The sequence below is a fragment of the Schistocerca americana genome, chromosome 1, assembly GCF_021461395.2.
Source record: "Schistocerca americana isolate TAMUIC-IGC-003095 chromosome 1, iqSchAmer2.1, whole genome shotgun sequence".
Classification (NCBI taxonomy): domain Eukaryota; kingdom Metazoa; phylum Arthropoda; class Insecta; order Orthoptera; family Acrididae; genus Schistocerca; species Schistocerca americana.
In genome coordinates, this window is record NC_060119.1 from 82,600,816 (window position 1) to 82,628,481 (window position 27,666).

Sequence of the window (27,666 nt, forward strand, 5' to 3'; positions counted from 1 at the left end):
TTTAGCACCAGTGTCCAAGCGAACATCACAGCGATAAGGCAAATCTCCATATTCACGATCGACATCGTTCAGGAACGCTTTGAACAAACGATGATTGAATCCATTTGCTTCAATAGAATTACTGAATTTCACAAACAAGCTCATTACATGATTCAGTTTTACGCTTTTGCAACACAAATGTTGTTGATGAAGCAGGCAATATATAGGGATGGCCAAGAGGTCATTATTCTTCATTTTGCTCCTCTCTGTAACCATTGTACTCGCCTCAGGGAACATTTGACACCGAAACAAGCAATGCAAATGTTTATTTTGGATGATGGAGGTCGGGAATTGAGAATGATACTGGGATGGGAAATATGCAACACAGACCACAAAGATCAGGTTCATAAGCAAATGTATTACGGGATAAATTAGTGTGTTACTATACATCACACATAGGTTCATTAGAAGATCACAAGTGATGAGTGCACTGCAAAAGGGACTAGCAATTTTTATAATGTGACGAACTGGAAACTCTGAACGGAACTATAAATTTTTTTATGCAATCTGTCAATAAAAAATTGTCTCTCGTTCCGAGGGTTCTGTGCAAACTAATTTACATATATAGCAGTTCATCGAACCCGGGAATCGAGAATCTCGACGATTTTAAGGAATATTCCGTCAATTCTTGGAAGAAGATAAGACATATTAAAATTGGAATACACAGTATTAATGCTCCACAACAATATTTGTAGTTCGTTACGAACCGGATTTCGGATTCTTAGGCCATTTTTAGATAACGTAAACCTGACAGATAGTCCATAAAATATTAGATAGAGTTCATAGCTGTACAAAGATATATGATATTTTATGAGTATATTGATATCAAAACACAAGCATGAAGTAATACTCAGAGAAAATCTGTACAAATAAATATTATATTACTGTATATTCAAATATTAAAAATACATAAATGCCTAAGACAAATATTTGTACAAGTGAATAAATGGACAAATTGGTGAATGTGACGAACAGGTCGAGAAAAGGGAGGGTCACGGGAAAAAGAAGTCTATGAAATGTGGAAGTGGATCAGTTATAACGATTTTATTATTTAATGTTGACGGCTATAGTAACTGGCTGTTGTTACTTTAGTGAGGGTGAATAATGGAACTGTGTCTGTTCGTTAGGGACAAGGTTATGATTTTTGATATAATTATTAACAATTTTATGATTTTGTTCCTTTACTTGTAATGTGAAACCTTGGGTCTTGCCACATTTCATGATTCTAGGTCAACGGGAAGTACGTTTTGCGGAGTGAGTTTGCAAGTATCAAAATATGCGACAAAAATGGCCGAATCTTTGGATTTAGCCGACTTAAAAGCTTATATTTACTATACCGCCAAGGAACTACAGACATTAATGTGTGACACAAATTTTAACTTGATATGTCAACTCGTTCTTTAGAAAATGGGATCTTTAGAGACGGAGGGACAGACAGGCAGTTATCACAAATAACAAAGAATTTTTTGTGTGAGATAATAACAAATTAACAATTTTCAGATTTCATCCTTACTTGCATTGCGAAACCTTTCTTCTTGCCAAATTTCATGATTGTAGGTGAAAGGAAAGTACGCTAGAGTTTTCAAGAGAGAGTTTGTGAGTATTAAATTATATTATATAAATGGCCGTATCGTATGATTTGTCTGGTTTAGAAGCTTACATTTATTACAATACGAAGACACCTTAGACCTTGGTGTGTGATGTAAACTTCAAATTAATACGTCAACAGATCCCCGAGAAAAATAGGTCTTAATAGATGGACGGACAGATAGATAGTTGGATTATAAATGAGAAGTTTTTTGTGTGATATAATTATATTTCAGGAGTTTTCATATTTTTTCCTGTATCAGTATCGTGAAGCCTTATTATTTGCCAAATTTCATGATTCCGGGTCAACTGGAAGTGTCATATATGTATTGATGAATGGATTTTCGAATATCAAAAGATGAGACATTAATGGGCATATCTTACGATTTCGTTACTTTTGATGCTTCGGTTCAGAGACTGCAGACCTTAACACGCAGCATAAACTTCAACTTGATGTGTCTACCTGCTCCTCAGAAAAATGGTTTTTAACAGTCAGACAAGCAAACAGACAGACAGCAAAGTGACCCCATAACGATTCCGTCTTTACTAACTGGGTATGGATCCCTGATTCAACAAAATCAAGCAGTACTGTGTAAAATTGATTAAATACATCTTGTAATTAATTGTTTTCAAAAATATTGGTATTTTTAGACACTCTTGCAAGTACATTTATACTACATGTGTTTGTACTGCCAGGTCATTCCATGTCCAGTCATACAAGCCATGACACCAATTATCTTGTTCTGTACTGTATTCTTTTGGTAGTAATTGCTGAAAGTGTGATGCAATGCATTACTTCAAAGTCAGCTGTAAATATTTGAAAATTGGTTGCAATTTTTAAACAAAAAATGGTAAGCTGACAGCTTTTTCCCTGAATATCCTTGTGGGCATTTAGTTTCTGAAAACATGTTAGAATTGTCCAATTAATTTTTTGTAAATTAATTTTATTGTTAAATTAGAAAACATATTTTGGACAATTGCCCCCCCCCCCTCTTGGAAAGCATTGAGAAATGAATGGCACTGGGGAAGTGAAGTCCCATGCTTCTTGACAGAACCCTATATTGTCAACACTGCACAAAATGCTGGTGCTGCAATCTGCATTCAAATTGATTCGAAACTATACTTGTGACAAGACAGTTTAATGCTTAGATAATATTGTTTGTGTGAGAACCACTTTTCTTCCACCGACATTGAGGACTCTTTGCTCAGAGAATTAGTATGGCCTGTTGCTGTGATGATATCAACTTCACACAGAAAATGAGAGAAAGAAACATCACAATCATTATCAGGCTAATAGAAGGACGAGTATGAACCATGAGGATGCATGAAACTTACTGTGACATCTCCTTTACAATTCACCTTCTCAACAATTCCCAAATATCAAAAATGCACATGCAACATAGCAGTTTGGCTGCACAGTGCATTCTGGCATTAGTGGAGGAAATGGATCTGAGAAATACTGCATGATACTAAAATCCATATCACAGCTCAGCCTATTTGCTCCAGTTTTGGTTGGCGATATTGGGACAATGTGATGCATAGATCGTGTTCCAGGAATTGTTTTTGCACTTGTGAAGTGCTGAGAAAGATAATGTCTGACTTGTACCATTTCATCTTTTGAAACAGAGAGAACTGAAATGCCTTGCAGGTTCTCGCAACGGAATTCAAATACCTGTGAAGCTGTTAATATTTGATCATTATAACTCCTTGCAAACTTGTTTTTGTGATAGGTTTTTTAACAGTGTCACCAATAGCATCACAGGGAGATTTACCATGGCTGGTAGCAAAACAGGACCAGCTGCACTTTATGTTGAAGTTGTGTTCATGGTAGCAGATGTTTCTGAAATTCTTACAATTTTTATATTGTGCAGCACCACCATCACTGAAATATTCAACATACACAAGATGAATTTCTGGGAGTTCATACTTAAAAAAATTCAATACAGTCTTCGGAGTCTGGTACACCAAGGCAACATCATGTTCTAGATCATCAAAGACAGTACAAACACTTTTTGCATGCAAGTGTTTGTCCTTTTTTAAAATATATGTAGACAGTATGAAGAGTGCAGCTGCCATTGTTCCTTCTTCATTTTCAGATAATCAGATTGTGACTGAGAAATAAGAGTGTGGAGTAAGTTTTTCAGTTTTCTTAATTAGTGTGTCACAGAATTCTCTGATAGAGAAGTTATTTGAACACTTAGTCATTCTATCAGTTGGTACCCATTGACTGAGTGAACTATCTCATCAGGATCATAGTCTTCTATTTCATTTTCTAAGTGGGTTTGAGGCAATGAACTGGTAGGGCATTTTTCACACAGACAAAGCGTACAGGCTCGGTTATTTATATCGCATGTTATTATTTTCGTTAGATCCTTGTATTTTTCTTTAATAGATATGGAATTTAGAAGCAATTTAACGTTTTGGTGGTAAATACACACACTATGTTAAATTTGGCCCAAGTAAGTGCAAATAGTTTACATCTCTTTAATTGTAATTCTTTTGCAGTTTCTAATGAGTACTTATGTTATCATTTGTAATGGGATCTAGTGACATGGAAGTGAATAGGTGTAGCTTGCTCACCAGGTTTCGAGAGGGTGCGTTTCTGGATGAGGTATCGAATATATTGCTTCCTCCTACTTATACCTCTCGAGGAGATCACGAATGTAAAATTAGAGAGATTAGAGCGCGCACAGAGGCTTTCAGACAGTCGTTCTTCCCGTGAACCATACGCGACTGGGACAGGAAAGGGAGGTAATGACAGTGGCACGTAAAGTGCCCTCCGCCACACACCGTTGGGTGGCTTGCGGAGTATAAATGTAGATGTAGATGTAAAACCATCCTATTTTTGTGGATCACTGTGACGGACAGTAGTAGTCTACTACAAAGGTGAACTGAATTTGCTGATTTATTGTTAATGTCCCATAACTCAAAAGAACTGTGATAATCTTCAATAAAAAAAATCCTGTTTTGTAGTTTGTCCTCCCCATGGCTCAATCAACAAGCCGCTCGGATCCACTGACTGCTGGACAGCTGGTGAAATGTCGTCAACACGTCGTTTCTTGTCGATAGGCGGTGCATGGGACTGGCAACAATTTGCCTAGTGCACCATGATACAATGCCGCATGCGGCGTGTTGCCATGTGTCGCCATGCTCAAACTGCTCCTTGTAGCACGCAAATAGCCGCATGCCAATGCTTCGCAACTGTTGTCTCCTTGGAATTGCGCCTTAAGAGACTATTCGTGCACAGCAGGATTCACGTAATACACGACCTCTGATTCAGATTTTCCTCCCATAAAGTTTAGTGTGTCGCAGACAGATGGAATGTACGCCCTGTAGAATAGACGAGCTGTAGTGGTGACTCCGTATGCAGGGTGCACAACCCAACTGGTTAGTGAACGAACTGACTCGACGGCCTGGCTTGCTGTAGTCGCCCTCTGCGGGCGACACTCGTCTCACCAGCCTGCCCGCTGGGTTAGGCAAGCTAGCTTGTGACCGCACGGGCCAGCATGCCTGACAGCTGTTAGGGTACGTTTACGCTGCGTCCTCGATTTCTCGCTGCTGCCACCTCGCTGCTCGTCGCTGGCACATGGCACATTGTTGCTATTTGGTAGCTTTGTTGCATTTACGCTGCAGCCTCGCTGCTCGCAGCGGGCCAGGAGTTTTTACCTTGTAGCTGTTCACATATCAAGAGGCACTCCAAGAGCGACCTTGAAGCAGCCAATCGTGGCTCGTTTCAGGACATCTGGAGAAGGTTGCAGCACGAGAAACAAATAAGCTTGATATCTTCGCCATTACAGCGAGCAGCGGGGCACGCAGCGATGATGGAGGTTAAATGAACCAACAAGAGGCAGTGGGTTTGATTCATCGTTGCCGCGCGAACAGCAAAGTGGCAACATAAACACCCTAAAATGGTCGCACTCTAAGACGTGAGGGTGAACAGAAAACCCTCTCACATATACCTGCATCTGTCAGTGATGAGGTACGATTATCCAGAACAGCAATTTCGATGTCTGACGACGCAAATGCATAGGGGGACGCCTGGGAAATGTATGTGACGAGGAAAACTTACCGATGGAGCGGGAAGATCTGAAAAAGACAACTTATTCCAGTGGATGCTGTACCTGATCAAAAATATCTGGACACCCCCTATTTAACGTAGAATTCACCACCAGATGTCACGAGATGCGGACATGTAGTATAAAAGTAGAGAAGCAGAATGAGCCTGTCAGGAGAGCTCAATAACTTTGACCGTGGACTAGTTGTTGGATGTCACCTGTGCAAAATTGGACGTCATCTGCGTAAGAAATTCGTCAGGGACATTTCAACCCTTCTAAAGCTAACCTAGTCTACTGTTGGTTATGCGACCGTGAATGCGAAGGGACAAATGGTTCAAATGGGACTTAACCTCAGAGGTCATCAGCTCCTAGAACTTAGAATTACTTAAACCTAACTAACCTAAGGACATCACACACATCCATGCCCGAGGCAGGATTCGAACCTGCGACCGTAGCAGTCGCTGCGAAGGATCGACCACAGCTAAACAAAGACCAGGCGGACCTCACGTGCTGACGAACAGGAACTACCGAGAATTACAGAAAGTAGTTGTAAAAAATACCATGAAATTAGTTGAAGGAATCACTCGTGAGTTTTGTATTTTTTGCTGGCAGTCCATTTAGCACTATGACTGTGTGCAGAATGGGATTCTGTCTGTGCAAAAACCGATCAAATTTTAAACAAAAATGAAGTCAAGCCCATCTTATGATCACCGGTGGAAGTAAGAAATAGTTTGGGCAGCATGAGAGAAAAAACCACCAACTCTGTACATCTGTGCACTATCGCATTTCTTATGATTACGGTAAGTCTTATACCTTGGACAGACGAAGTGCTGAGTCTTTGTGCGTTGCTGTCTGAGCTCGCTTAACGGAGGAAGACTTATTCGATTTCGAGCGAGTGGTTTCTTGGACAATATCATTAAGGAGGCAATCGAAACACGTGTGGCCCCAAAAATCGTTAATCTTGTTGGTGCTAAGAGGCCACTTGCTCCGAAAGTAATGAGAAGTTAGGGACAACACACTGATTAATGGATCTCCGGTGGACAGCGAGCGTTATAGTGGTGTGGAAGCAAGAAGGTGGGCGTGTGATGCGTCTTTGTGGGGGCACCAACGTCCTCTTCCCAGCCTTCCCTCCCTCTCTGCCTTCTATCTTTCTTTCCGTTTGTCCCACGCCACACTGTTCAGCTGTACACTGCCATAGTAAATGGCAACACTGGGATAATGTCCACATGGGAACTATTTCTGGGCCTGACTCCCACTCGATGATTTCACTGTCACTTCTTAGCATAATACTTTTTGTGTTGGCTTTATGGCACTCATAAATATCACTCCAGTGGTTGTGTAACATCGCCAAATATAAACTAATATGAAAGTCAATATTGACTGTTCCAAACATGCCCCAAAGTTCAGGCTACATTCAGGGGCGACCAGAATGATTGTATTAAGTGGTGGGTACACTGCCCGTTGTTACCTGGCCGGCCACCCGCCTTATTCTGTGTACATCACTATAGCTGGTGACCGGGAGAACACATGAACGTGTGGAGAAGCGGCCTTGCAAGGATTCTGTATCTGTCGCCGCTGATGAGTATGTAAGGAGATGGGTCTCGAGTCACTTGGCGCACGAAAATGCTGAAGGCAAAATAACAAATGCAGACTATTTGAGCGGCACGCCCCAGTGAAGCGCCAAAACTACGATACTGGTGGCCCATTAAACACCTCTTTTATCAAGTCAAATGGTTCAAATGGCTCTGAGAACAATGCGACTTAACTTCTGTGGTCATCAGTCGCCTAGAACGTAGAACTAATTAAACCTAACTAACCTAAGGACAACACACACATTCATGCCCGAGGCAGGATTCGAAGCTGCGACCGTAGCGGTCGCTCGGCTCCAGACTGTAGCGCCTACAACCGCACGGCCACTCCGACCGGCTTTTATCAAGTCATTAACCTACGTTACGGAGATACAAATTTCTGTTCCAAAGTCCTAAAACTTACGGCTAGGTGCTCATAGCAGTATTTTGTCGCGTGGCGGAAATGCCGTACGTTATTTTGTTTCTCCGTTATTTTGTAACTCATTGCTATTCATTCCATCACACTCATCTGCAGCTAGTACGTCGCAGTGGTGAAATAAACGCGACATTTTGCTCGCGGCGCGGAGTGGTAATTACGAAAGTTTGAGGAAGGGCAACTTTCTGCAATAAATCGCTGAAAAAGTACAGTGACAGAAACCTCGGGAAAAAACTGGCTACAATGTGTAGCTCAAATGTATACAATGAGAGGAACAAAAAGAATTAGGGTATGTTTTATAAATATTGCATAAATTACTTGTTAATGAATGAAATAGCGTGTACTCGTTATAAAACGTTTTCATTCACAAAATCAACAATTTAAAATCCTTCTGATAACTGAAATTAGCAAATGTACGGTCGTATTACCACAGCAGAAAACCCCAAATGGGAAAGAACTTTCAAAACTGTCTTAAGTGCCATGTCAGCTGTTGATCAATCCTGTTATAGAAGGGTTGCAACTTGGGAAAATGCACTCATAAATTTCATCTTCAGAATGCTAATTATACTTTTCTCTTGCATTAAACAAGTCGTTATCTTTAGTGCCATTGATGGAACAGCGAGGCAGAATAAGCAGCACTACCAACAATGAGGAAGCTAAATGGACAGAAACATAAACGGCTAATACAGAATCTGAAATAGCTACAAATCCTAGATAACATACGGCTCCCTACCACAAGCACGGAACTTAACGCACTTGTAAACGATTTAACGTGCTTGACAAAATTTCTCTTATTTAGTCATGAGTTTGCCAAGGAAGCCTGTACACGTTCAAACAATGTTTGTCAGTTTAACCCCACTTTGAAGCAGAGACAATTAGTGTTCGTGTGTATTTTGAGCGTAGTGAGTACGGCCACAAATGCAGACAAAGCAGTCCTGGCATTGACTTTGGCACTGCGTTTAAAGAAGAAGAAGAAGGCTCTAGTCTAAGAAATGGCTTAAAATGAGAGATTTACCCATGAAAATATGCAAAAGGAAATATTGCTCTGCGATCTCACTGATTACATCAGCTTTCTTCGAATGGACAGTGAAACTTTTTAAAACGTATGAAGATCTTCTAAAAGAGCTAAGTAGTCTGTTAAGTTTGTTCTCATCTAGCCACGGATGTGTCAAACAAGCCCGTACACGTACTAAGAAAGCTCGTAAATTTGACCTTACTTTTGCACTATAGACTTTTCGTTTATGCTGTATTTTGGAATTAGTGAGAACGGCAACAAATAAAGATAGAGGATTTCTAACATTGCCTCTAGCACTGTGTTGAAAGAAGAAAAGAAGAACACGCTGGTCCAGGGTATGGTTTACAATGAGAAATATGCAGGTGGAAACCTGTTGACAGAAATGTTTCACTCACGTCAGAACCTGATGATTACATCAATTTTCTGCAGATGGACAGTGAAACGTTTAACAACTTGTTTAGCGTTACTTCACCCTCACATTGAAAAAGTACGTAAAAACTTATTCCCTTCTACTTGGTTCTCTAATGACAGGTCATTAATATACCGCATCGTGGGAACAGTTAACCCACATCGTGCGTGGAAGAACCGAAGAACTTGTATGTCACTGTATTCGTAAAATATTGATTTTGTTCATAACCTCTATATGCGTAATATATGGCTGGGAAAGATGTGATACCTCTATCATTTTGGTAATTGTCAGTGCTGGTTTGTTGTTATACTTGATCGTAGTTTTCATAGTAACGGAAACTCACAATACTGTGAGATAAATTGTAATAAAATAATTTTTCACTAAACATATGCGGCGAAACGTCAACACAAACAATGTCCGCCACCGTGTCTAACTTTCTGTCAATCAAAATTTCTCTCAAACACGATCTATGCTTGACAAACACGTCAAACTGCTCCGTACACAATCAAATATTTGGCAAGCAGGTTAAGTTTGGCAAACTGTTTGATCGTTTACGGGGGCCTTTAGGAAGAAATTGATACAGACAAAAATTTAATTCAGCCGTTAGTACCACTGGTGAGAAAATTAACTGATGCCCAGAACCATTCCACTAAACGCCGAATCTTACATGTAATGAAGAATGATGAGGAGTTTACGGAGGGCGGCGGAAAATAGCAATGGGAGAGCTTGCGGTTTGTTGTGGTTTTCACTCGCTGCAGGGAATGCAGTGTACAAGTAAACGTAGCGCTACACGCCTTTCGCAGGAAAGGAGAACGTTGGTCATAGGGCATAACGGAACATCACTTAAACCGTTCTCTAGGTTACGTAACTGGAAGTGCCTACGGACCAGCAGGTGGCGACAATGTGTGAGCTACGGCGGGCGGCGGGCAGAGTTTGAGCCGCGCCTCCGCCTGCAGTGGCGGCAACCTGTTGAGCGCTGCAGCGTGCGCCGCAGTGTGGCCTACCTTGACGATCTGGACGCCCAGCTCCTCGTCGTCCGGGTTGCTCCACTCGTTGAAGCAGAGGCGGTGGGCGCGCGCCCAGTCCACGCCGCGGGCCGCCAGGTGCCGCTCGGCCAGCGTTAGCCACAGCTGAAACACACGGCAGACCGTCAGCGCTCCGCAGCCGTATTTGTGTGTCCAACCTCGTATGCCTTAACTGGTTAAAGACAGACAGTCAGATGGGATTACGAAGGGTGCTCGGAACTGAGGCAAAGTCGAAGAAGGCAATAAGAGATCGCATATTACAACTGTGGCAAAATGAGTGGGACACTTCAGGCGCAGGCAGGACAACATACGGTTTGCTCCCTAACATCAGGGAGGGATTAAAAATGAGATTCCTTAATCCATCCAATGGACTGATACATTATCCGGGGGCCATGGCCCTTTTGCCACGTATCTGTACAAAATCAGAACACAGATGAATGATAGATGCGCCTACGGCAGTGTGGGCACACCAGAACATACACTGTGGGGCTGCCCGCTCTATGACAATGCAGCCGGTAACGGACGTCGGGTATTAAGGATATTTGATACTAAAGCAGCATTAAGCAGTGAGTCGACCTGGCACATCTTGGACGATGCTGCAGCCGCAGTATCCAGGAAGGGTAAGTGAGGTCGGCGACTACAGAATGAAATAGTTTCCCAAGTATCTACATTGCGTTGGTGCAAATGATCATGGAAATGTGGTGGGTGGACTTGCTTACTATAGTGGAAACACTGCTGACGTGCTGCCCGACGCCCAAGGAATCCAGCAGACGATGGCTATCGACCGGAATGGTATGAGGGTGGAGCCAGTAGCGGAGACAACGGTCTACAAGTTAAATGTACCAAAACAAATGAACAAACAGAGAACAAATTCTGTAGTGTTGGTAGTAGATTAGTAGCTGAGTAAAGATTTAATGTACTTTTATAGTAGTAGAAGTAGTCGTAGTTTTTTTTAAATAAATACCTGTTTTTAATTATGTATAAGAAATAATTACAACATAATTTATCACCATCCAGGGAAATGTAATTTGTATGTCCTATTTTAACTTTCCAGACAACAGGCTGTAATTTTGAAGAATAAATAAATATACAAATAAATAATGCTTTTTGACCTTCATTCACTTCGGACCAGGGTTTTACGGGTACAGTAGTTTTTAGATCAGACATATTTGTTGTTTATGTCTACCTTCCAGTTTCAGACGGCAGTCTAAAACAGTAGGCAATTGGACGATACTGCAGCCGCATCATCCAGGAAGGCCAAGGAAGACTTCACGAGGCATTCATCCATAAGTCATCATGCTGGCACCCAGGCTGGACAACATCCTCTGCAGATGGAGAGAAGATAACTGAGGTCGGCGATTACCGAATGAAATAGTTTCCCAAGAATCTACATTGCGATGGTGCAAATGATCATGGAATTGTGGACAAAAGATGTGAAAGTAATTGTATGATGACCATATTCAAGACGCGAGTACAAACGCTGTTCTAACATATCTAGCCACCGTATGTAAGTATGATACAGTAAAAAAATAAGCCAAGCGAAGGAAGCTACATTGTTTCATATAAAAAAAATGTAGGCCATACCACATGCAACTTACTGGAACAAATATGCTAATTCTGTACAGCATCTCTAAACAGACCTTGGTGCAACGTCGATCGGTCAGTAACAGGAATACAAACATATGCGGTATATTAATGTACAAAGGTAAAGTTGGCAAACAGCCTTATATTTTCAGTAGTTATTTAATTTACATAACCAGTTTGAGTATGTTATTAACGCCATCTTTAGGCCCCTACGCACTCCATGCATTCAGAATCAGATAGATCGATACATACGCCATCAACACTTAGATTACGTGATTTTTTTGTGGAACTAGACAAGCTGTTGTCAAGTTCCACAAAAAATTCAGAGAATCCAGAGACTGATGGCTCAAATTAACCATGTATCGGTCTATCTGTTTCTCTATACATGGAGTGCATAGAGGCTGAGATGTCAGAACTGGTTGTCTAAATAAAATAACTTCTGATCTATACAGCTGTTTGGCGACTTTTCTTTGGTAAAGATCTGTCAAGTTGCTGTCCCGTGTCCGCAATGGATCAGCAGTGACTGAATGTTAATTTCAAGACGTCAGTCTGTTGTAGAATTATGGCGCTTGTTTTATATTCAAGAATTATGACGTTTTTGGAGAACGAAAATCTCCTCTATAAAAATCAATAAGCATTACTCAAACAGAGATCTTGCGTCACTCAGCTCGCTCTGTTCCTCATGAGATCCATAGAGTTGTAAACAATGGCGGTCTGATTGCTGCCGTATTTCTTGACTTCAGGAAGGCACTGCCGTTTAGTCAAAAAGTAAGAGCCTGCCGGGTATCGGACCAGATTTGCAACCGGTTTAAAGATTTCCTTGCAGATAGAGCGCAACACGTCACTCTTAGCGGAAACAAACGTTAAAGTTATATTCGGAGTACCCCAAGGACCGTTACGGTTTACGGTGTATAAAAATGATTTAGTAAAAAGCATCAGAAGCTCTTTAAGGCTGTTCGTAGATGCCGTAGTTGTCCATAACAAAGAAGCAACGCCAGAAGAAAGTATAAATCTGCAAAATGGTTGATGAATGGTGGAGCCTCTGGAGCTGACAATGAACGTGAGTAAATCTAACATATTGTGCATACATAGGAGAAGAAATCCACTATTGTAAAACTGCATGTTGATGACAAACTGCTGGAAACAACAACCACCGTAAAATACCTAGGAGTAACTATCCAGTGCGACTTCAAGGGTAATGACCACATAAAACAAATCGCAGGGAAAACAAATACCAGACGAGATTCACAGGAAGAATCTTGAGGAAAGTAGCTCGTCCACGAAACAAGTGGCTTACAAGACACTTTTTTGAGAGATTCTTGAGTATTTTTCATCAGTCTGGGATCCTTACCGGCTAAGATTGGTAGAAAAAATACAGAAGATCAAATGAAGAGCGGCGCGTTTCGTTACTGGATTGTTTGATTGTCGCTGGAGCATTACAGAGTCGGCCAAAATATTATTTCCTTCCACATACATCTCGCGAAACGAACGCCACGAAAAAATTCGCTAAATTAGAACTAAGACGGAAGCTTACCGACACTCATTCTTCTTACGCGCCATTTGCGAGTGGAACAGGAAAGAGGGATCAATTAGTGGTAGGTACCCAGGAATACCTTCCGCCACACAGCGTCAGGTGGCTTGCGGAGTATTGATGCAGATGCAACTCGGCACGCTGTTTAGTCATATACAAGCCTCGATCCCCTCATAACTACTTTAGCCAACATCCATTTCAATCATCTTATCGTAGACAAGTCTTGGTCTCCCTCTACAGCTTTACAATTCCTCCTCCACCTCCTCTGTCTGTCAGTCTCTCTCTCTCTCTCTCTCTCTCTCTCTCTCTCTCTCTCTCTCTCCCTCCCTCCCCCTAACACACACAATCTTCCGTCCATACCAAACAGACGGAACCTTGAACATTTAGGATTTGTCCTATAAACCAATATCTCGTAATGGTCAAGCTGTCCCATATCTCTTTGTGCTCCCCATTTCGATTCACTACCTCTTCATTAGTTATCCGAAATACCCATATAATATCCAGCACTCTGCTGTAGCACGGCATATCAAAAACTTCTATTCTATTCTTGTCTGACTGGATTTCAGGGCCGAAGAAACCAAGTTCTGTTTCACACGACCGATACTTGAGGATACCATCGTGATTATTACATTCACTGAGGTGACAGAAGTAACGGGACATCAATATGCAAATGTAAAAATGGCGGTAGTGTCGCATACACAAAATATAAATGGCAGTGCAGCATGTGAGGGGAGTGCATTTTCGGAAGTGCTATTTGTACTCAGGTGATTTACGTGATAAAGTTTCCGACGTGTTTCAGGCCACACGACGGGAATTAAAAGACTCTGAACGCGGAATGGTAGTTGGAGGTAGACGCATGGGACATTCTATCTGGGAAATTGTTTGGTAATTCAATATTCCAAGGCCCACGGTGTCACGAATGTGCAGAGAATCCTAAACGATTAAAGTACTCAGTAGTAAAGCCGCTTTATAAAATTGAGAAAGGGATAACGTAGACAATTTTAAACCTATTTCTATGCCATCAGTGTTTGCTATAGTTATTGAGAAGGCTGTGTATGTAAGGATTATTGATCATTTTATATCACATGATTTGCTATCAAATGTACAGTTCGGCTTTAGAAGTCGTTTAACAACTGAAAATGCTATATTCTCTTTTCTATGTGAGGTACTGTATGGGTTAAACAAAAGGTTTCGAACGCTAGGCATTTTTTTTTTTTTGATTTAACTGAGGTGTTTGATTGTGTTCATCACAAAATATTGCTCCAGAAGTTGGACTATTACGGAATATGGGGAGTAGTTCACAATTGGCTCACCTCTTACCTCAGCAACAAACAGCAAAAGGTCATTATTCACAATGTTCAGAATGACGCCGATGTGAGATCTGAGTGGGGTACGGTCAAGTGGGGGGGCACGTCTGTTCCTTATTTATATAAATGATATACTGTAGCTATGGGTAACTCTACAATATTTCTGTTTTCTGATGACACTAGTTTAGTAGTAAGGGATGTGCAACATTGGCTCGGTATCAAATAGTGCAGTTCATGTCCTAAGTTCATGGCTTGTAGAAAATAAACTAACGCTAAATCACAGTAAGATTCAATTTTTACAGTTTCTAACACACAATTCAACAAAACCTGACGTTTTCACAGAATGGGCATATGATTAGTGAAACTGAAGAGTTCAAATTTCTAGGTGTTCAGATAGATAGTAAAATGTTGTGGAAAGCCCATGTTCATGATCTTGTTCAAAGACTCAATGCTGCCATTTTTACTATTCGAACGGTATCTGAAGCAAGTGATCGTTCGACACGAAAATTAGTTTACTTTGCTTATTTTCATTTTCTTACCGGGAGAGCGGTGTGCTGACCACACGCCCCTCCTATCCGCATCCTCAACTGAGGATGACGCGGCGGTCGGATGGTCCCGATGGGCCACTTGTGGCCTGAAGACGGAGTGCTATTTTCATTTTCTTATGTCGTATACTATTACATTTTGGTGTAACTCTTCCCATTCTAAAAGTATATTTTTGGCTCAGAAATGGGTGGTTCGGGCAATAAGTGGTGTAAGTTCATGAACCTCTTGTCGACCCCTGTTGACAAGTCTGGGTATTTTGACATTGGCCTCTCAATATATATATTCTTTACTGTCATTTCTTGTTAACAGTATTAGCTTATTCCCAAGACTAAGGAGCTCTCACTCAGTTAATACTCGGCAGAAATCAAACCTGCATTTGGATCGGGTTTCCTTACCTCTTGTGCAGAAAGGTGTGCAGTATACTGCTGCATCCATTTTCAATAAGCTACCACTCGAATTCAAAACTCTTAACAGTAATCCATGCGCTTTCAAATCGAAATTGAAGAGTTTCCTCATGGGTCACACCTTCTATTCTGTCGAGGAGTTCCTAGAAAAATTAAGCTGATACTTGTTGCATTGTTGACTGCGTTTACTTAAATTTATGGAATGACTTTTTTCATAAACATATTATTTTTATCTGTTATTACTTTTACGTTGTAATTTCATGTACTGACACGATCCATGACTCTGGAGATATGCTCCTCAATTTGGTCCTACGTAACTTGACGTGCAAATAAAATAAATAAATAAAATAAGTACCATTTTTCAGACATTACCTCTCTCCATGGACAATGCAGCGCTCGACAGTCTTCATTTAACGACCGAGAGGAGCGGCTTTTGTCTAGATTTTTCAGTGCTAACAGACAAAAAATACTGCACGAAATAACCGCAGAAATCAATGTGGCTTGTACTACGAACGTATCCTTTAGGACAGTGCGGAGAAACGTGGCTTTATTGAGCTGGAAGAGGACCTATGCGAGTGCATTTTCTAACAGCACGATATCGTCTGCTACAGGTTCCTGGTCTTGTGATCATATCGGTTGGACTCGACTGGAAAACTGTGGCCTGGTCAGATGAGCCCCGATTTCAGTTGGTAAGAGCTGATGGTAGGGTTCGACTGTGGCGCAGACCCCATGAAGCCATGGTCCCAAGTTCTCAACAAGGCACTGAGCAGCTGGTTGTGGCTCCATAATGGCGTGGCCTGTGTTTAAATGGAATGGACTGGATCCTTTGGTCAAACTGAACCAATCATTGGTTGGAAATGGTTATGTTCGGTAACTCTGAGACATTTGCAGCCATTCATGGATTTCATGTTCCCAGACAACGATGCAACATGTGACTGGGCCACTGTTGTTCGCGACTTGTTTGAAGAGCATTCTGGACAGTTTGAGCGAATGGTTTGGCCAGCCAGATCGTCCGACGTGAATCTCATCGAACATTTATGGGACATAAACGAGAGGTCAAAAAATGGTTCAATTGGCTCTGAGCACTATTGGACTTAACATCTGTGGTCATCAGTCCTCTAGAACTCATAACTACTTAAACATAACTAACCTAAGGACATCACACACATCCGTGCCCCAGGCAGGATTCGAACCTGCGACAGTAGCAGCAGCGCGGTTCCGAACTGAAGAGCCTAGAGCCGCTTGGCCACAGCGGCCGACTAAAAGGAGGTCCAACACGATATGACATTTATTACCTCAGTATTGGTGTCGCTCTGTCTCCAAAAATGCCATGATTGAAATTTCGAATGTGTTTTCTGCTATCAGTCTTTCTGGTGGTTAGATACAATCCTGCAGCTCTTCCTAGCTTGTGCTACTGTTTCCATCGCTGCGTAACTACTGCTACACGTAACGTTTTGTATCTCAAAGTTTCACTCCGTTTTATTGGTAAATGGATTAATGGTATTGTCATTATATTGGTTAGCATTTAATTTTTCTGATAGGGAACCTGGGTGAAACCTAGTTCCCATGTAATTCACGTTTCCGTTCTTCCATAATGTTGCTAATGAACGAGGAGACCAGCGGGTTGACGCAACTGACTCACATTTGGCAAGGGATGGTAATAAGTTGTTTTGTGAATCGTAATATTGCACCCAATTACTAGACCATGCTGCCAGCAACGCGACAGTTTATTCCTTACGCTCAGTAAGCTTTTGGCCTATAATAAGGCGAGCACTCAAGGACTACCAGTCTGTCTGCACGACCCACAGCTTGTCACATGAAGCACTGTTCTGTAAGCTGCAGCATGTACAATATCTAGGAACCCTTGTTTGGTACTGTTCGTGACGTGTTGTGAAGACGGCGTGAATTGCTCTTCTGGGAAGAGTGTCTCGTGTAATGGTGTGGTTCTTCCCTGATTTCACGGGAGCTCCTTACCTTGCTGACACAAGTGTAAAAATTGTTGGGAAGTAATTCATACATACTGTCAGGGGTGAACGGTTTCAAAAATGTTCAAATGTGTGTGAAATCTTATGGGACTTAACTGCTAAGGTCATCAGTCCCTAAGCTTAAACACTACTTAACCTAAATTATCCTAAGGACGAACACACACACCCATGCCCGAGGGAGGACTCAAACCTCCGTCGGGACCAGCCGCACAGTCCCTGAGTGAACTGTTTGTAATTACACACGCACGGAAGTTACACAAATAAGGAATCCACACAAATTGTAAAAATGTATGTGTGTATTGTATGTATATGTATGTACGTATCTTCAACATCTCCTTCTAAGACAATGGACCAATTTGAACCACACTTGGTACCCACGCCACTTAATGTCTGGAAAGAATCACTGTGGGGGTAAGAATCATGCTCCTCTCCAAGGGGTGGAAGTGAAAAGCAATGTAGCCCATGATGCGCGAATACCATAGTTTAGTCATCCAGTATCTGAGAACGAGAGCGTTAGAGACTTGCAAAAAACTTTACACATATTTTGAAACTTTTTCTCGCTGACGACTACCACAAAATGATCAGAAGAAAAACGTTCATCGGTTACTATACTTTCGCTGTTGATGCAGTAAAATTGCGACGTCAAACATAACGTTTTAATTTACACTTCTCTGCTACCAACTGCATCCGTGACACATTTTGCAAGCAGTATCCACATATACCACTGAATTTACCGGAAAATTACATCATTGCACGACACTTACTTTAGGAGATATTACGTCATAAACACTGAGCTGTATGAAACACTACCACATCTTGCAAGACGTTAAAATTTATTACTTTGTGGCAACTAATTCAATTCTCAACACTTTTCGAAGACAGTAAACACATCTGCCGCTAATGAACCTGCAGAAGCATATTATTGTACGACACATAAAATACTGAGATGCGTGAAAAACTGCCGCATCATCCTACACGTTTGAATTTATTACTTCTTTACTACTAACTCTATTCACAACATACTTGTCAGACAGTAACCATGTAAAACTGAATATACCTGCAAAATTATATTGTAAAGCACATAGTTAAGGAGATACGACATCATAAACAATGAAGTGCTTGAAAATGAAATAACAGGGCGAAATTCGCTAGACATAGAGATGAAATACGTGTACAGATATTTGTGAAATAGCCAAATATATGGGAAATATATTTGACATTTGGCTATGCGGGCAAAGTCACGGGTAAAAAGCTCATCCTAAACGCCTGAAAAGATTTCAAAGAAATTTGGTACATATATTAGTTACAATCTGGAAAGAAATACTGTACAGGTAATATCCCCAGTCTGCTCTTCGGATGAGCATGATAATGTGGAGAGAGAGAAGGGGGGAAGTAGATGGAGGAAGAGATAGGCATTTACTGGAGGAGGAGGATACGTAGGGACGGGAGAAATAGGCGGAGAGAGGGGGAGAGTAGGAGATGGACACAGAATGGAAAGAGGAGATGATGGACAAAGAGGGCAGAGGAGGAGACGAAGAGGAAGAGGAGGGAGGTAGATGAACAGAGAGACTGGTATGGACAGAGAGGAGATCGAGGGGGATGAGAAGGTGGACAAAGGAGGAAGGAGCAGATGACCAGAGATGGGAGGAGATTAAGAGAAATTGGGTCGCGGGAGGGGGGTAGGAGGAGATGGACAGAGAGATGGGCAGGGGAGGATTGATTGAGAGGGAGGTGGGCAGAGAGAGGGATTGGAGGTGATGGACACAGATGAAGTTAATGAAGGATTGGAGAGAGAGGGGGTGAGAGGAGATGTTCTAATAGAAGAATAGAATGAATATGTACACGGGCATCATCAGGTACTCAGCTAGTAAGTCTATAAATGACGGCATTCTTGGTAGAAAATTAGAAATTTTTTTTAAAAAATCAAGCTTTCGATGATAGCCCCCACCGTCTTTCTCACAATTACTGTCGATGTCTGCTACACTTCAGTTTCTCTATAGTCTTTCAACATTACCGCTCCCTTCCGTGCACCACTAAGATTATAGTCTCAGTTTTACGTATTGTTGCGCATTCTGAGGACTACAGCTTCCTTAATGATATTCCCAGTATGTTGATGCAGGAGGTCATACTTTAGTTTCATCGAGCATGATCCTACATTCGCGAGTAAGTGATGATCGACACGGCCATATGGCTTTCGCGCACAACAGGGCTTTGTCCTTCATCGATGTTTGAATCGTTCGCCACCTTGGGTGGTAAGAATTTTATTTTAGATTGATCAATGTACTAAAGGAATTATATCCCAGGCTATGTTTTTAAATCGATATTTATAGAACTTTATGTGGGCACAGGGCTGTATTGTAGTAGACACTGGTGGGTCTAAGCATGATAATTCCGTCGGCTACCCTGTTTTATGTCCAGCGTGTGATCTTCTTACCTAGTACATTCAAACTGTATCCACCCGAAATTTATGCGATCTTGATGGCATTGGAGCAGTTGCGAAGTAACTAACCCTGCTGCAAAAGTTCTCATCCCCACGGACACCCTAAGTGCCGTACGGGCCACCCTGCTCATGTGATCAGAACAAAAGTACATTCAGATGATCCACGACGCCGTTTTCCACTTACAGCGGGAAGATACAACGGCGTTATCCTGCTGGTTATCAGGTCATATGGGAATTCATGGTAATGAAACAGCAGGTGAAACAGTTAAGGATGCCTGTTAGCAAAATACAATTTACAAATATGATGCCCATGTACAGGCAGTTACGTCGCTGTCGAGGCAAAGGATCACACGTCTGTGGGAGGAGGAAATGGTTCGGGCAGAGGGACAAAAACCTGTGATCTGTGAAACCATAGGACAGAGCACTGTACTTAAATGCACGGATTCCTCCTTCGGCCGGAGAAACCACCACCGTGACAGGCTTCTGGTTTACAGATAACAGTAGATCATATTTAAACTGAATGCGTTTTATATCAAGATATGCGGTCTGCAGCCAGCTTACCAGCCGAAGTGCCCTTTATTTTAGGAAACGGTGACTCAGTGTGGTTCGTGTCTTAATACTCAGTGTGATGTTTGGCTTTCTAAGCAGCTTCTTAGGCAGAAGATTTTAATTCGTTTCCATCTTTTATTTTCGCATTGTTCAACACTACAAAGTTCACTATTACTTAGAAGCAGATACCTTCGGTGTAGCAAAGCAACTTAAATCTCTTAATAAAGCCACGTCCTCCTGTCCAGACTGTACACCAATCGGATATCTTTCAGAGTATGCTGATATAACAGCTCCGTACTTAATCACATACAATCGCTCGCTAGGCGAAAGGTCCGTATCCTAACATTGGAAAATTGCACTGACCACACCAATACTCAAGAAAGGAAGTAGGAATAAGCCGACGAATTACAGACCTGTATCACTGAGGTCGGCTTGCAGTAGGGTTTTGAAACACATACCTCGAGGGAAACGATCTCGTAACACGCGGTCAGCAAGGATTCAGAAAATATCGTTCTTGTGATACACAAGTAGCTCTTTATACTCATGAAGTAATGAGTGCTCTTGACAGGAGATCCCAAATAGATTCCATATTTATGTTTTCCAAAAAGATTTTGATACCGTTCCTCGCAAGAGGCTAATAATCAAGTTGCGTGCCACTACACTGTCGATTCAGTTCAACGAGTGGATTTGTGATTTCCTGTCAGAAAGATAGCAGTTCGTAGTAATCGATGGAAAGTCATCGAGTAAAACAGAAATGATTCCTGGCGTTCCCCAAGGAAATGTTATAGACCCTCTGCTCTTTTGTAATCTATATAAATGATTTAGGAGACAATCTCAGCAGCCATCTTAGATAGCTTATAGATGATGCTCCCATTTACTGTCTAGTAGATCATCTAGTAGATCATCTACCAATTGTAAAATGATTTAGACAAGACGTGCTGTGAAAAGTGGCAATTGATTGTAAATAAGGAAAAGTGTGAAGTCATCCAGATGAGCACCAAAAGGAATCCGTTAAATTTCGGTTAAATGATAAATCATACAAATCTATAGGCTGCCAATTCAACATAGAATTACAGTTACGAACAACTTAAACTGAGACGATCACATAGATACTGCTGTGGGGAACGCAAACCAGAGAGTGCGTTTTATTGGCAGAACTTTTAGAAGAGGCAACAGGTCTACTAAAACGGGAATTTCGTTTTCCTGGGAGATTAAAACTGTGTGCCGGACCAAGAAATCTCATTCTGGAAACATCCCCCAGGCTGTGGCTAAGCCATGTCTCCGCAATATCCTTTCTTCCAGGAGTGCTAGTTCTGCAAGGTTCGCAGGAGAGGAGAGCTTCTGTGAAGTTTGGAATGTAGGAGACGAGGTACTGGCAGAACTGAAGCTGTTAGGACGGGTCGTAAGAATGTCTGAGATGACAGCATAGCACTGTAGCTATCTTCCCTTGGGGATGATCTGTATCTGTTTTATTTATTCATTTATTGCACTTTTATATCTTTTCATTATAGAAAAGTCCGTCAGAACATCGTATTCTCCACAACACAGCATCTGAATGCAGCATGAATACCTCTTATCCTGCCACACTTGTGTATTTATTTAATGACTATTTTACTATTTTGCTGCAGAGTGAAAATCTCATTCTGGAAACTTTAATTAATGTTGATTAAGTTACTAATAAGAAACGGTTCTGAAGTCTAAAAGTGGCCAACAGCATGTATTAGTTGACATTCCTATTGAAAACAGTACCGAAAAAAGGCGCTTCTGTTAGGCAGACCCAAGTTATTGTTCAGGCAGTAGTTAACAACATTTTACTGTCGTTTAACGTGAGGGCACGTGTGCAACAATGCTGGCTTAATTATTTATGAATGAACTATTATCTATACTTATTTTCAATGGCCTGAGTATGATAGAATATTTATAACATTCATTTTGTTAATTTTTTTTTATAATTTATTAGTGTAGTGTGGAAAGTGGTCAAGTTGAGTCCTATCACATCTCTATATGGTGGGAATGGCCTTCAGCCGACTAGATTTAAGCAAAGGTGGCACACTACTGGACTCAAGAGAATACAGAAATTTTTGAGTGGAGAGCTCAAGGGAACGCTGAGAGATTTTAAGGTTGAGATCTAGAAGAGGCCAGACCTACCTGAGGCAATGTGTCATATTCAGTTATGTAAATGACAGATTCTGGGAGGTAACGGGCTCTAGAACAATGTAGCTTACGACAGATTTCACTTTTGCGAAGTCTGAATGTGCTCCATTTCAGAACTTTTTCTCTGTCTGTATTATGGAATTAAAACTAGAGACAGCATGAGTTTCTTCTCTTTATCTCTCGTGTGTTGGTACGCAAATCGTCATGCTGGACTCTGGATTACTCGTATTTTGAGCTGGTAAACATTTCGTTTATTATCGTCATGAAACGGATTTGATCACTCGCGCGCCTTGGGGATTCTGCTACCATTCTTTTAACGTATTTAGCACGACTTTATTGCATTTTAATAATCTTTCTGGCTGTTGTACAACTAATAATTGTAGGATCACTTTTCACTCATTTAAATTCACCTACATGATTCGACATTATTCAACATAGTTCTCTCGTGTCTTCTACCTCAATTTCAGATTTGGGAATAAAACCGTCTTATTGATTATCCATTTATCTTTTGTTTAATATTTCTAATTATTTTATTAATTCGCAATTCTAGCCAACGCTTAGAGTGCAGAGTGCATGTAAGTGATATTATTTGCAGCGAGTTTAAGTGCAGGGCATAAGAAGAAACGTGTGCAGCTCGACCCTATGACTTTGTCGAGGCATCCTTTTTGAACAGAGCCGTGCATAGCCCAATTACCTAGGTATATCAGTATGGAGGTAAAGTCATAACTGTGCTGCACGCTGGGATATGGAAATCATTAGCGTTGCAGTGTAACTCTACAAATTAGGTAGGAGAAATGCACCCTACACTCTGTATATAAGGAAAGAGTTACACAGCGTATTTCTCACTAACAAATTGCATCTGAATGGTGGTTGTTTGTAATAAGATCGCGTTGTGTCTCACACAGACCGTATTTCAGGTTGGGGCAGGTGGAAAAATTTGCCTTGGTGGAGCACGCACTGTGTGAGACCTGCCACATAGAGAAATTCGCCGACACGCAAGTTCTTTCTGTAAAGAGGAGCTTGTTCAGGGAACCTATGGAAATACACGAACATGACAACAGCTTCAACAGGAAATCAGAAAGCCTGAAGATGCACCGATCCTGGAGTCCTGTGCTACAGTGAACGACTGTTGCAGGTGCCAAGGGGAGAACCGCAGCGGTAATGACCATGGAGAAGTCCTTGAACGCTAGTCCACCACCAGCCACGCAGGGCGAAGCTTTGACGACGCCAGCCACACGTGCTGCTGAAACGTCAGAAAAATCACGGAAGAAACGTCGGTCGAAAAACCTGAGACAGAAGCCAATAGGCAATTTGGCAAGTGGCCGTAAGAATGTTGTAGTACTGTTGCTGTCTGAGAGGCGCATTATCGCGTAGACAGTTGTCCTTAGCATTAGTGTTACGTCAATGCAACAGACAGTGCACAATGTACTGCACTTAAAAAGAGTGAAGTGTGTCTCTTGTGCTTTTTAACGCCCATCAAACGATAGCAGCACATCTTAGACTGGAACATAAAGAAATGAAACGACAGTGAAGACAAGTTTCTCAGTCACAACAGGTTTGCCGTTACGGCCTAGGAATGAAAGAGACAAGGAGCCAATGTAAACAAACAGATTTCGTTCCACAAAAGGCAGAAACGACACAGTCTTTTTCCGGGAAGGATGTGCCGTCTGTTGTTTTATGGTAGCAGAAGAGTTATCCAGACCCACAAAGCCAGAAAGGAACAGACGATTACTGCGCAGTATTACCAAAAGTCGCCTGACCTATCTGTGACCTGAAATAAATCAGAAGAGATGGGCAATGGCTGCCGGAGGAGTGCGCCCGCTCTCGGCGCCACTTTGTCTGCGCCTACGCCAGCAAATCGTGCCACCTCCGCCTTATTCGCCCGATCTGGCAAGCAGCGATAACAGCGAAGCGTTCTTCTTTCGAAAACCAAGAGAACCATAAGGCGTGCATCTCGGAAGTTGTGGTGGTAGATTGAGGACTTGGCATACAATAGTTACACATCGCTAGAAAAGATTATATACTTGCAAGGTGAGGGACTATGTAGAGGAAGGGTAATAATTGGGTAAAAGTTGAAATTTTTCTCTCTCTCTTTTCTACTCGAAGGTACAAAATTAACTAACTTAATTCATACAGCTGTTAAATAATCTATCAATCGTAAAATATTATGACCTACTATACAGATGAAGATAGGGGCAAATTGAAAAGTGTCGATAAGATTTCCAATCAATGTTTTGAAATGATTCCTGAAACATTAGTCTCAGATCATAGGCATTCGAATCCTCTAGCCCACATTCTTTATAACATCTGCTGCTGGGGTCATTTACTTCTTCTTTCTTTTTGACTAGTGAAAGTAATAAGAACTATATACGAAAATGTGTCTGATAACGGAATTAATAAGGATAGACATCGAAAACATTGGAATGAATGAGGAAGACGTGTGTAATCCTTAAAAGTACAGGTAACTGATCGACAACCTGAAGAGCTTCCACGACGAGTGGAATGAAAACAGTGGCTGGACAGAGGCAAAAAAGCAGGCGCACAGAGAAATAATGAAACGCTTTTGGGCTGCAAAAAAGTCTTCCAGGAATAACAGTTTCTAAAACTGAAATTTTCGGCTTGCAGTATGCTTCAAGTTATCTCTTTCACCGTTTTTCTCACGCTATAACGTTGTTGTCGAAAATTTTATTTTCTTAGTTTTAAACGTACACTTATGTTCTCATGACCACGTCCATATCACTTTTACTGTCTCCATGTGTGTAAAGAAACCATTTCTCAGGCGTAATACAATGCAACGATAGGGATAGTGCAACCACTACACACGGTTTGCATTAACCTTCTTTGCGGACGCAGCAGCTGTTACGGTATTCATGAATTAAGATCTCAGACCTCACAGCTTGCAGAAGCTGTGTTGAGAGTGTGACGTCCTCTGATTTGTGTCAGCTACTGTTAGTAAAGCGCCGAGAGCGTGGAGACCGTGGGATGGCGACAGGTGCCACGAAGTACTCAGTTTCTAGCTTAATAAGAAAAAAGGATAAGCATTTCGTCCCGCGTGCAAGGTGAGCAATGAGGCCTCTAAAAGACAATGTCTAACAGAGATAGAATTGAACTGATATTCTCTCTTTTCCACTTCTGCTATAGAATATACTATGCCCGAAGTCGGAAAAAGATTTCGGATGAAAACGGACCGATTCACGTTCATTCTGATTACACGCACGTTCAAAATTTCAGTCAAAGTTTGCGAAAAACGCTGCAACAAACGCACTGTTAACTTCTTCCATATCGCGTTGTCTTGTTTAGGCAAGAGACTTCTGTGATGATCTCAGCTGTAGATTCGTCAATCTGCGCCACTGAATGGACAATCGTGAGGGCACCCTGAATACTCAACTGTGTTGTATACAGCACAAACGGGGTGGAGGGCACTTTTCATTTTGCAAGAAAATTCAGAGATACACGGACAGGGACGATGGCAGAAAACGCGCTGTCGGAGAAACCGGCTATTAAAATCGGTTAAGTTTAAAATTTAGAAATGAGAATATCCATTATCAGTTGTTAACTTACAAAGATACTACAGTAACTAGTAATCACGTTAATAACTCTCCTTGCTCTCTCAACAGATGAAACATGCATAAATTCAGTTTAAATTTAATGGTTTATCAAGTAAGTACATCGGTCAATTAGGAATAAATTTCGCCTCTGAATTAAGGTTTTTTCTTCTTATCACCAACATCGATTCCAGGGCTACCATCCCATCCCGTCGGCATGGGCTGGCTTGCTCTAAATCGATCATGATAATAAAATGAAACTGGAGATCATTTTTGTAGTCAGAGGCAAATTTATTCTTGCTCTCAGCTTATTATACGATTCGGTTCCTGTGTTCCATGAACGGAAGGTGTTTAAATATAAGTAGATCCTCATCTTCATCTTCATGCATTAGGCACTTCGACCTGTTGTAAACGTTAACCGTCACCTTTACATATTCGCTTTGGTCTGATTACTCTGCAGACCGAGTTGAGAAACGTTCATCGCTCATTCATTCTACAAAGGATATCAAATTTTGATAACATTCTTCGTTATTTTATCTATAAATGTTTTGTGTCTGCCATATTCTTAATCTTTCTATCGGTCTCATCTCGTCAGCTCCCACCCGGCACCGACACCCCAGAACGGTAGAAAAAATCTGGTTTTGCAAACTTCGACTCTATTTTTCTCCTTTCTACTGAGGACCCACGCTTCAGCCCATTCAAACCCTCTAGTTTCGTCATACTGTTGTAGTACTTAATCAATAAATATCCACTGTCCAGTCACATTAATGTGAGCACGTGTCAGAAGCCTGTCTTTGCAGCAATGACCGCTGCGAGACGTCCAGGAAGAGAGTCAGTGAGGTTCTGGAAGGCATCGAGAAGGATCTGGAGCCATACCAATTCCAGCGTCGTGGCCTATTTCGCTAGATTTCTCGGTTGAGGTTCCACTGCGCAATCAGTCCGATCTGGGTGGTCCCACAGATTCTCGTTTGGGTTGAAATCCGTGGAGTCTGGTGGCAAGGGAAGTACTGTAAACATATCCCGGTGCTCTTCGAACCACACACGCAAACTGCGAGGTGTCTGACACATTGCAGTGTCCCGCTGCTGGATGCCATCGTGCCGAGGGAAAACAAACTGCATGTAGGGCTGGACATGGTGCCTAAGGACCAATGTTTTAGCCCATTATGATGTCAGATAAATTGCTCCATTTCCGCATTATAACGACTGCACTGTTTTCCGCGTCCCCCTACGTGTTTTGTGTATCCTCCATCGGTAGTGTTGCAATCAGCCGTCTGTGTGTGGTTATTGGACTTCGATGTCTAACATAGACGGTGGTCGCATTAAGTGGTTCAAATCTAAAAAAAAAAGTTTCGGTTTTCATCATATTGCGATAGCTTAAGGTTTTATTTAAGTACTCTGAAAAGGATTTTGCTGACAAATTTTTTTACGGGCGCTTAAAGAGCATTTTCCTATCACGTGTGTTTAAGTGCCACGCCCACTTTTTTGTC

General features: G+C 41.6%; 1 protein-coding gene across 1 annotated transcript in view; it reads right to left on the reverse strand.

Annotated features, from left to right (window-relative positions):
* The window catches only part of LOC124597459, a gene marked incomplete at its 5' end in the record, with an annotated part of 353,417 nt that extends 343,187 nt beyond the window's left edge, over positions 1-10,230 (reverse strand). Inside the window, one exon of the mRNA XM_047135941.1 lies at positions 10,114-10,230. Within this exon, the coding sequence (XP_046991897.1) occupies positions 10,114-10,230 (117 nt within the window). The remainder of the gene's footprint in view (positions 1-10,113) is intronic.
* Between the last annotated feature and the right edge of the window lie 17,436 nt (positions 10,231-27,666).